Consider the following 12,242-nt stretch of genomic DNA (forward strand, 5'->3'; position numbering starts at 1 on the left):
ACTTGCTATTTTACCTCACTATTATTTAATTTCGTATTTGAACACATCAAACACTTTTCACATTCATCTCCTGGATAAAGACCATAAGTAGATAAAGTCAAAACTGCCCAGGTACATGAGAATAAGGAAGAGGAATCAAGTAATGTTCTTTCCTTTGGAGTCTAAGAAAATGTAAAACTTCAAGTCAAGTACCATTTCCAATGTGAGTATTTCATGTGTTCTCCTTCCTCCACAATCAGAGAACCTTAGACTTGGAAGAGCTCACGTGCACGTAGTTCAGACTCTCACCTATTACAGGAATCCCTCCAGGAAATTAAGCACGAGGTACATCCTATCCAGCTGGCCAGCTCTGCCGGCCCATGCGGCTTCCCTTCTCTCTGTGAATTTCACCCATCAGTACTAGTTCCTCCTCTGAAGTTTACCAAACAAATCTGTTCCTTTCCTAGAGGACCACTGAAACCATTCAAAAGGTCGAAGTCAGGATCTCTCTGCAGTCCAGGCAGAACTTCCTAACTGCTCAGCTAATTGTTCCTGTGTTCCTGTGTGTAACACGCTTTCCAGATACCTCTGTCCCTAATGCCATGCTCTGAACACATTCTTATAAAATATGGGACCCAGGCCTGAAGAGAACAGTTCAAATACAGTCACCAGTGCAGAAAACATCCCAAACACCTGCTGCTTTCAGCTGCTTCTAAAGCAGCAGCCCAAGCCTGCATTCAGGACAGTTGCCATACTGCATATTTTGGCTTAGGTTAAACTTGTGGTCAGGTTACATGTCCCAGGCTCTAAGTTAATTCTCATTCAACTGCTACCAGATTAGTTCTTTCCAAGGATTAAATGAGACTTTACATATCTTCACAAAATTTCATCTATTTAGTTTTGGCCAAATGTCCCAGCTTAGAGAGATTATTTTGAATCTTGATTCTGTTATCAATGGTCAAAACATTTGGGACTTCCCAGTGGTTAAGACTCCACGCTCCCACTGCAGGGGGCATGGGTCCAATCCCTGGTCCGGGAACTAAGATCCCGCATGCCATGCGGCGCAGCCAAAAAAAAAAAAAAAAAAAACAAATGCTGACAAGAATTACTGATGTCATCACTGCTGGCAAAAAACAAACTATATAAATGTATTATTTATATAGTATTAGTATTATTTATTAGTATTAATAAATACATTATATTATAACAATTACATTATTAAAAATAATGTTATTTATTAGTATTATTTATATAGTATTATATATAAATGTATTATTTTGCTCGTTTGTGGGCTTAGTTTAAATTTATCTCTGACTAAAAGGTTCTCCATCATACGATTACCTTAAGCAAGCACTAGGCTGGAAAGCTGCTCACCTTTTGAATGGTGATGCGGATCCGGGTGAGGCAGGAGGCAGAGTGACAGCGGTGTGCAGGAAGTGGGGACATGCAAATTTAAGAGCCCATATCTGGTAAGCCATTCACAAAACTCAACCCAGTTCACAAATACGGGTTATGAACATGAAAATTCAGAACTAGTGAGAAACAGCCTTCATTTCAAAGGTGTTTCAAGTCAAAAATTTAAAAAAAAAAAAAAAAAAAAAGAGAGAGAGAGAGACTTCTTTCCCCAGTGATCTTCCCTCTGAGTTATTTAGGGTAGTCTATAGAACTAGAAGAGAGACTGGTCTAAAATACCCCATGAATTCAACCACCCAAAAGAGAAGAGTCTGCTTGGAAGGTAGTTTTCAGATGTGACATTCAGCAAGAAATAGGAAAGGGGACTGGTGATGATTAATGAGGGAGGGACACAAACCACAGTGAAGTCATGCTTTGGTTCAAACAGCAAAAGCTATCAGAGGAATGCGCGGCAAGTGATCATTAGCTGGGTCTCCTGAGAGGACATAAGAAATACATGGTTTCTAATTCAATCAGGTTATAAAGGTGAAGAAATTGACAATTATTTGGCCCAAAGCCTATGCCAGAAGCGTGTTGTTTAGAGAAACAAAGTAGAAATGCTGGTAACACACTCTCAGTCCTCGCTATGGTTTAGGAGTATTTTCTCTAGTGATAAGGCTGAATCAGGAAACAAGCTGGATAGAGGAAGGAAACTGGGAAGGTGGGGGAGGGAAAAAATGAGAGAAGGGAAAAAAAAAAAAAGGAGTATCAGGAAGTTCAACGAGGTAGGAACTAACAGAATTTGTTTTTCAGTATCTCCAACTTCAACTTGCGACCAAGTGAGAAAAGACACACACACACACACTTGTGCCTCTAACTCCCAGCAGGCACTGGCCAGCACAAGTACCGGCTGCAGGTCTCATGGGGCCCTAGTAATTTCAGTTCAACACATTCAATCATTTCTTTGTCTCCGTAGGAAGTGCATACATCTCCAGTTTAGGCGTACGCCAATCCAGAGCTACCGTCTTCCTGTGAATATAGTCAGAGTGTAGTCCCTGAAGAGACAGGAAGGCTTTAACTTCTAGCGCAATGAAAAACAGTCAAGCCTGTGAAAAACTATTCCAGAGTGAAATGCAGTGTTGGAAAACCAATTTCTGGCAAACAGGATTGATTTTTAAAAACATAAAATGGCATAAGCAAACATTCATTCAATAATCCTTCCTCAAAAATCTACTATGGACACTAGTGGATTATGCTTGGCATTGGATTGAAATTAGTTGATGGAATTTTCCTGTTCTCAGAGAAGAGAGAGTTATTTACTGATCAAAACATTTCAAAAAGAAAAAAATACTTCAAATATCAACCATAAAGCTATACAAGCCATGATTTTTAAGATGAGTAACAATTAAGTCTATTTTTTTAAAAACAGAAGTACAGTGAAATTTCAATTTACTGAATCCCTACCGTGTGCCAAGCACTGAACAGATCACACACTGGGCCCCCAGGAACGAGTACAGCATAAGTCCTCTCTCTTTAAGTAGGTCATTGTCCAGTGTATGTGACAGATGAGAAAGTCTACATGTAAAAATACAGTGGATCGGGCTTCCCTGGTGGCGCAGTGGTTGGGAGTCCGCCTGCCGATGCAGGGACGCGGGTTCATGCCCCGGTCCGGGAAGATCCCACATGCCGCGGAGTGGCTGGGCCCGTGAGCCATGGCTGCTGAGCCTGCGTGTCCGGAGCCTGTGCTCCACAACTGGAGGGGCTGCAGCAGTGGGAGGCCCACGTACCACAAAAAAAAAAAAAAAAAAAAAAAAAAAAAAAATACAGTGGATCGATTTCTTCATTAAATGTATAAAGGTCAGAGACAGAATAGAAGGCGTAATTTAAACTTCATAAACGTGTCCTGGACATCTTGAGTTTAGCTTGGGTTGTTGTTCTGTTTTGATGTGAATTTCTTTTTATTTCTACATATTACAAGCAACTCGTACTACCCTCACAAAGAAAATTTTCATTTTAAGTGATTTTTTTTTTTTTTGGATTGGGAAGAGTTTGTTTTGTTTTGTTTTTATGCATAGTCCTGGATTTAAAGTTTCTTTATGGTTCAAGGACTCCTGTGAAAATCAGATGAAAGCACTGGACTTTATATATCCAAACACACATGCACAGAGACCCACATACAAATTCTTTATGCAATTTAAAAGAGTTCACCAACCTCCCCATAATGAGTGTACCCCGAGACACTGCCCAAAGAGCTCTCCTATGCTGACACATTACAGATGGCAAACCTGTCACATTATGATACACCCTATATTTACATATCACTTTACGGTTTGATATACTTCCAGAATTACTAAAGTAAATGACTTAACCGATAGCCTTGGGCTTTAGAGACATCAAATGATCTGATTCTACAAGGCATTCTCGAAAGACCCATGAGATAGAAGACATAAAATCTAGCATGGAAAAGTGCAGGAGGCAGGTCACTGAAACTACAATCAGCCCTTAAAAACCTGGGTATTGATCATTACTGATATGAGCAGACTCAGCATCACACTGTGAGCGATCCAATGATCCATATACATGATATTCTATTTCAGATCAGACAATTCAATTAGCAACAGTGATTGCTAGGGGGAGGAACTGTGGTGGAGGGAGTGTGACTACAAATGGGGCCAGCATGAAGGAGACGGTCATGGTGAGGGAACAGTTCTGTATCTGAATTCGACAGTGGTTACAGGATCCACAAACGTGATGACATGGCATAGAACTACACACAGATCGCACCAACATCAGTTTCCTAGTTTTCCTCTTGTACGGTAGTTAATAAGATGTAACCCCTCTGTACTATCTTTGCAACTTCCTGTGAATCTATAATTATTTCAAAATTAAAAGTTTTAAAAAAACAAAAAGCAAAAAAACCTCATGACTGGTATTAATTAAGGGCTGCTAATGTTTTGGGGATGTGTGTGTGTGTGTGTGTGTGTGTGTGTGTGTGTGTGTGTGTGTGTGTGTGTGTGTGTGTGTGTATTTAGATCATTCAGTTCATTTGAGAGACAGAAAATACACAAGTAACATGGTACCTATGCTCCAGGAACTCAAGCTAGCTTGTTCTTAATTCAGCCTGCCTACAGCTCCAATGACAAAGTAAAATGTTCCCAAAGCTGGCCCAGGCATTTGGTAATATGCTTCCAAACCCCTAAAAGTTCAACTCTGATTGAAGGCAAGGTAGTGACGTTTTGAAACTTAAACTATTATTTTCAGCAAAATGAGAATCATTTTCCCACAAAGTTCTGTTAAAGTATTAACTATTTATGTCTCTGGCAAAATCTCAAGTAAAATTTCTACATCATAACTAGATCATTAAGATGCAGATTTTCTTTTCTTTTTTTTTTTTAACACAACAAAAGTTAATTAACATTGGCAGTAGTGTGGTATAGGGGAAAGAGCAGTGACCTTGGAGTCAGAGGGACCTGGATTTCAATCCCATCTGTGCCACTTCGGAGCTTGGTAACAAACCTTTCTGAGCTTCTCTGCAAGAAGGTCGATAATGATGCCTACTTCATAAGATAGTTATGAGGATTAAATAGAGAAATAAGTGTCTAGCACAGTGTCTGGCACACCGATGCTTAGTAAAGCTGCAATTTCTATTACCGTAACAGCCAGGGGTTGTAGAAATCGGCGGGCTGGGCTTAATGAGAGAGGAATGATGCGCCCCTAGCCTGGTGTGGACAACGCCCAGGGTTCTTTAAACCTAGATGCAAAGACAGGATCAATATCAGCACCTTACCCAAAGCACCCAGAGAGGTACTACCGCTTTAACATTTCATACCACCATGGTTTCTGAGACTCCAGAATCGACCTCCAGCAGCGCCTTGGCCTTGGCAATGCCAAAGATTAACTTGAGGCCAATGTTGCTATGGGGGCCAAGGGAGTAAAACAAAGCAATATTCCTTCCAGCTGAACACTGGAGCCAAAAGAGGTTGTGTTTTCAAACAGATCTGATCAAAGGACTCCAGCCCTCAGCTAGAAGGGCTGTTGTAATTAACATGGTAAGGTTTCTTAGCAACGGTTTACTTAGCAACAACGAAGGTACAGGTATGCCTCAATAAAAGCGAACTCAATATATGAAAATCCATATGTGTGTAAAAGACAAATTTAAAAGTGACTGCTTTACAGACAGGCGTTTTATTTGGTGCCTAAAAAATGTGATTAGATTTAAGTACATATACACATGCAGGTGTGTGTCAAATGTAAAATACTGCAGAGATAAAAGAAACGAAATTGAGTTATTTGTAGTGAGGTGGATGGACCTAGAGTCTGTCATACAGAGTGAAGTAAGTCAGAAAGAGAAAAACAAATACCGTATGCTAACACATATATATGGAATCTAAAAAAAAGGTCACTAAGAACCTAGGGGCAGGATGGGAATAAAGACACACACCTACTAGGGAATGGACTTGAGGACACGGGGAGGGGGAAGGGTAAGCTGGGACAAAGTGAGAAAGTGGCATGGACATATATACACTACCAAACGTAAAATAGATAGCTAGTGGGAAGCAGCCGCATAGCACAGGGAGATCAGCTTGGTGCTTTTCGACCACCTAGAGGGGTGGGATAGGGAGGGTGGGAGGGAGGGAGACCCAAGAGGGAAGAGATATGGGGATATATGTATACGTATAGCTGATTCACTTTGTTATACAGCAGAAACTAACACCATTGTAAGGCAATTATACTCCAATAAAGATGTTAAAAAAACAAAACAAAACACTGCAGAGGCCCCATGTGCTCCCTGCGGCACATGTGGCAGTGCCACCAGCGGCAGCGGCATCGCACCGGGGCTCCTCAGAAATGCAGAATCTCAGGTCCCACCCAGCCCTTGTGAAACAGAACCCACAGCTTAACAAAAGTCCCAGGGGATCTGTGAACACAGGAGGATTGAGAAGCCCTGCTCTAGGCAATGGTCCTGACACTACAGCCAGAGGCTCCACCTGCAAAGTTACCCGTCAGGGCCTCTACTAGTGGTTCTCAATCCTTACTCCTCATTACACGGTAGAATAAACACCTGAATCATCTGGATATTTTTTCTTTTAATTAAAAAACAAAACAAAAACAAAAGGGCTCTCTCTTTTTTTTACGTGCTGATGCCCAAACCCTAACCCAGACTTTGGATTTCATTGATCTGGGGTGGGACCCTGACAAGAGCAGTTTTTTTTAAAGCTCCTCAGCCCATTATCGTGCAACCGTGGTGGAGAAGCACGGCTCTAGAGCAGGAGCTGCACCTTGAGAGAACACAGCCTCTCCACCAAGCAGGATATTAAATGCATCAGCAGAATGAGAGATTAAGATGGGCCTGGATATCATTCTTGCACAAAACACAGAATTATATCAAGGTTGGTCTTCTCCACACCAAGTGTACCAAAACAGATTTTCCCTGGGCTAGTACTAGGGAACTGTTTCTGGAGCTCCTCAAATACAGGGGAATGGCTCGCTTTAACAAGATCATAAACGACTATACCTCCAAAAAGTCAAGTACCGCGCAGTGTTGAAAAACCTTATGGCACCTAACACCAGTAAGCCCTCAAATAGATGGCGATCAGAGGACGAGAAACCTCTCGTCTCGTATAACAAAAAGCTTTCCTGTGCTTACCACATAAATTCTTTTAAAGTTCTACCAGAAGCCCGTAAATAATATTTCCTTCCCTGATCTGTTCAACTGTACAATTTCAAAGAGGATGCTGGAGAGAAAGGACGCGGGCTGGGGGCAATGAAGGCTGGCAGCAGGGAGAATCAAGTAACCCAAGAAGGCAAGGACTCGGAAAAGCCGGTGCACTTGGGAATGCACACTGGGAGAGCTGGGACACAAAGACAGTCCCCGGGGCCCAAAGAGGGGCGTGGGGCTGAGGTCAAGGCGCAGGGTGTGGCCAGGCGGGGTTGTTAGGGCAGAGCAGAGGCTCAGAGAGCATCCCTGAGGGTACCGAGGATGCTGGAAGGAGGGGAAGCCTGAGATAAGCCAGGGCCGAAGTCCTTGGTGAACCAGGCAGAGGGCCTAATCCACATCCCACAGGAACCAGGGAGGGGCGGAGCACAGGTGTGACCAGAAGCTGGGTTGTCTGATGACCCTGGCTCTTTTCAACAGCCTCCTGTGAATGAAGCGTCCAGTGCGGCCTGAACTCGGGACGCCCCCTCCCTAATGACCCACCTGCCTGGACGTAACCCAGCAGAGCTGCAGGAAATGCCGCCCAGCAGGCCCCGGGGCCCAGGCCTCCCTCCTCTGTCCTCACGGCTACACATGCGGGGGCAGAAAAGTGCTGAAAGACTAGGAGTTTGGTCCTAACCTACAAAGGAAGTCACCAAACAAAATTTCCAATAACCGGTAATTCTGAAGTCTTTGAAAATTATATTAAGTAACAAATAGCTACCATCCTGGAAAATTTTCTGACAGTCTGGAGAAATGTCAGAAATAGATGAAACACGTCTTTTTTGCTCTGTAGCCATCAGGGCCTTGACTAGGAACCAATAAAGGAATGTGAGTATGACACATCAGATTAGTTGAGTGATAGTTACCATAGCTAGTGAAAGCAACCATATATTTCAGATTTTCATAGATATCAATAAGATCAATTTTAAATATTTTTATCCCATTATCTCCAGAAATCCATATTCTAAGAATCCTAATATTTTGATATCCAAACGACATCCAGGGCTGTCTCTTACAGTTGGAAATGGCACAGAGAACTTTGTGCTGTATTACAGAGCCCAATTTAATAGTTAGGATCGTGAATTACGGATGCACCCCATTCAGGGTGCAGTTTAGTCACTCGATTCTTGTCTTCTAGTTTTGAAACAAACAATATTGTACAATGGAGGAAATGCCACATCTAAATCCCTTCCAGATTCTCCATGCCGATCCAACACTGTCTCAAAATGCTTTTCAAGTGGAAGAGCCCAGGACTGAGCGTGAGTCTGACAGTCTTCCCCATAGCCATGCTCCATGCAATCTGAGCAAAGCGAGCAAAATGGCTGCCTGCAGCGCCTCCCTCTCTCGTGCAGACGAGAGAGACACTGGCCCCTTTGAATCTATCAGCAACAGGCATTCTTCCCGGAGGTTAGTCTAGTCCTCACACCAGGAGGGAAAAAACCCCAGAGAACACACATTCTTTTTAAAGTTCCTTATAATACATATCATCTATCAAGTATTACTATTCAGAGGATACCATTTAGCCTTTGTATGAAGCCTCTATAAGTTTTTTTTGGTAACTTTGCCTGGAAAGTACTATGAGTAATAAATATACATAGTTCTATACACAGTTGAAAAATCAATCGTATGTGGTTTAATACCTCGGGAGTCTTCTTATTCTGTCTTTTCCCAAAAATGCAGTCAAGATCTGTTTGGCTCCGAGATGAGAGATCCTTCCCTAGAAAAACATGATGCCTTCAGTAATACATTCTTTCTAAAATAAGGAATACAAATATAAACTATGAAACTCCTGAAAGCAAGATGGGTTTTGGAAAAGAAATAAACAATTTTGTAAACTACTGACCTTCTGTTTCCCCTTCACAGATTACTGCAATTAAATAATTTTAAAATCACTTAAAAATCAAATAAGTGAACCAGAACCCTTGACTTTCTCTTAATGTCAGAAACAGCCCAGAGCATGGAGATCGAGAGGAAAGCTCAGTTCTAAAGCAGCTCTACTACTGGTATGCCTTCAAGGTATGATTTCTGGGCCCCTGGGCTCCCCACTTAGAAAACAGATCCCGTTTACTTCAAGGAGACATGAGCTACTTACTTAGGATTATGAAATGCAGGATTAAAAAACTGCTGCTAAGAAACGTAGCTCCAAAACCCCACATGAACACAGGAATGAGAACATACTGCATTTGACGCATAGAAGCTCAATAATTAATTGAATGAATGAAATTTTTTAATAAATGCAAATAAAATTCATTGCATTAGGGTGAAAGGGTTTCAGATTTTTCTCTTTAAATTTTTTTACTGTAGTAGCTATATCATTTTTAAATAAAAGGATACATAATAAGAGTCGGAAATTAAACGGCTTCTGGCAAAAACAGTGTCCAAAGGATCCTTGATTCTTATTAAAAGCCCTAAATTCTTTAACTTAATTTCAAACCCACAAACCAACTAATTTAAAATTCACTTCTTCGGAATTTCCACTTCTACCAATAATACCCTGTGAGCAGCGGACCAAATCTAGTCCCATTTGTCAACTTCATGGTAAACGTATTCTAAAATGTAACTACTACATATAAAGTCTTGAGGCTCTGGGGGAGTGAGGCTCTGGGTTAGACACCAGAGTCTTTGTTCTGAGTTGGAAGCCTGAGTTCCACTGTCACAGACCCACTTATCTTCTTGGTTTCCTGCAGCAAACTGACTTGGCAAAGTACCGTCATGACCCAGAAGGGTTCTAGTTCACTGACTATCACTGGGGCATTCAAATATGATATTGCTCAGTGACTCCATGAAATTAAAAAAACAAACACCCTTCGATTTAATGCAAAACCAGGCGCCAAAACCAGTTTCCTAGGCTGCAGTACCAGACTCATGGGTCCAGTCAGTGCAACCTGTTCCTGTTAGGAGGACAGGCTCGTGCGTGGCTCTGTGCTGCTCTCGCCTCTCTTCCTGAGCTGGAAATAAATGGAGCTTCCTGGTTCTACCTGGTTATTACGTAGAACCCAGACCAAAGACCCCAAAGGAAAGCTACTCAAGAGCAAAATGAAGCCCATCCCAGATGGGAACTCAGAAAACGAACCAGAAAAGTAGGGAATAAAACTGGTGGGGAGAAGTGGACAACGTTCATGAGGTCTGAGATCTATTCCAAGCTTTGCCCTCAGCAGAACCCGTTATGCACGGCAGAGCACATTCGGGTGGCAGTTTCTAGTTCAGAAAAAGGAGTTGTACTGAGTTCAAAATACGTGGCAGCCACCCATCCCTAAGCTAGCTCCCGAAATGGAACAGATACCCTAAAAGAAATGCAAATGACAATCTCTTTTACAGCAACTGAACTAAAAGGAATGCTGGAGGGATTAAGGAAGGGAGGGTACATGCAAGGTGACAATTCTAAAACCGGATGTCCAAACATGAACACACAGTGATGAAAAACAAATCTAGAATCACAGGGAAAGCTGTCAAGCTAGTAGAGAATGTACCAATGAAGGCGCAAATGTTTCTAAAGTTTTGGTGACGGGTTCTCGTATCAGAAATGTCTACCCTTTAGCAAAGTTCACTTAAGTAAATGTAGGAACCAGGATTGTTACAGGCCTTGCTCTGGATTTGATCTGGAAAACAAAACACAGAGAAGAATTAACAGAGACCAATGGAAAGGAACTTAAAGGTAGATAAAACTGTGAAGATGGAAGTGATGTTGAAATAGTTATTAGTTAATGGTCCTGGCTGAACAGTTTACAAATGTTATAAAATTATGGCCAGTTTTGAATAAAATATACATATTAAAAATGAGTTTGAAAGTTATTGGCCTCAGTTCCGAATGATGGTCAAATTACAGCAAATACTGTTGATAAACTTGTCTCTTAGAGAAAATGACAATCAAAAAATTGAACAGAATAGGAAGTATATGTTATCTGCCTGGATTTGGTTTATTTATCTACCAGTCTACAATTGGCCGTATCATTTCAAGAACCAAGGAAAACAGGTTCTAGTAGCCAAGCTGATGTAACAAAGTCCATGAAAGGATGATCTGATACTTTCAGAGCACAGCACTTTATTTATGATCATTTTAGCTGTTTTTCTAATCATGAGGATTATCAGGTGTTCCTGTCTATCAGTGCAGCAAATTGGAAGAGAGGAACATGACCGCAGCCAGACACTCTTACAACACCGAGAAGTCCACATGAGAAGCAAATAAAATGATAAAAAATAGACGTAAGAACTTAATAATCATGGAAATTTGGAACCTCTTAGTTTAAGGACAAAAGTCACATAGAGCCCAAAAAGTGCTAAGGTGGAAACTGTATTATAGCACTGTATTATATCCAGGACTCAAAAAACTGAGTTTTTCTACTCAGAGTAAAGGGGCAAGGGTAAGGAAATGCAGGTTTGAGAAATATGTTTGTTAAATAAAAAACACGGAAGGGTTACGTAGGTAGCTTCACTTGCTTAGAAAATTTATTTGCATTCCCCAAACAAGAAGGATAAAACAAATGATACTATATTTTGATTTTGTCTTTTAATGAAAACACATAGGACTGATAATAAGCCTAGGACAGAAGATTAAGGAAACTTCACTGAAAGGGTAATAATGTGAGAAAATCAGGAAACCTGAGAGAATCAGAGCAGGGGGTAAAATAAGTGAGACCCTCACAACCAATAATAAGACAGTCGGAACTTTTTAAAAGCCTGCAATGGTGCTACTTCACAGTTAAATGTCAAAAGAGCCAGAGCCAGAAGAGGAAACGAAACACCCATCACCCAAGCCTGACAGCAGGGGGCCAGCTCGGCCAGGACACTACAGTCCGCATCCAGACCAGGAGCCGACCATGCGGACACGCACTCTGAGTGTAGTTTCCTTGTTTAAGAAGTGAAGTATCACAAATTGTCACAGGAATGAGAAGCCTGAATAAATTACCACAGTGAAGCCACACAAGTACAGTGTACACAACCTTCCACCCACCCACTGCATGACTGGGAGCAACAAGCAATGCTCTCTGGACAACTTCTCACTGTATAATATTAAAAACCTCGAAAACGGCTTTGGAGAAATTTATATTTTCCCTATTTTTTTTTTCTCTGCACATATGGCCCTGCCAAACATTTTTCAAATTAAAAGAAACCACTGTTGACGTTAGGCTTTTAAACAAATATGGATGAAACTAACATTTTGAAATTATGTAAT

The 12,242-nt window shown here is 41.4% G+C and overlaps 1 protein-coding gene across 1 annotated transcript in view; it reads right to left on the bottom strand.

Moving 5' to 3' along the window:
• Positions 1-12,242, bottom strand: part of PINX1 (PIN2 (TERF1) interacting telomerase inhibitor 1) — an 83,783-nt gene that overhangs the window by 50,037 nt on the left and 21,504 nt on the right. Inside the window, exon 6 of the mRNA XM_079706300.1 lies at positions 8,710-8,786. Within this exon, the coding sequence (XP_079562426.1) occupies positions 8,710-8,786 (77 nt within the window). The remainder of the gene's footprint in view (positions 1-8,709; positions 8,787-12,242) is intronic.

This window comes from Hyperoodon ampullatus, assembly GCF_949752795.1.
Source record: "Hyperoodon ampullatus genome assembly, chromosome: 6".
NCBI lineage: Eukaryota > Metazoa > Chordata > Mammalia > Artiodactyla > Ziphiidae > Hyperoodon > Hyperoodon ampullatus.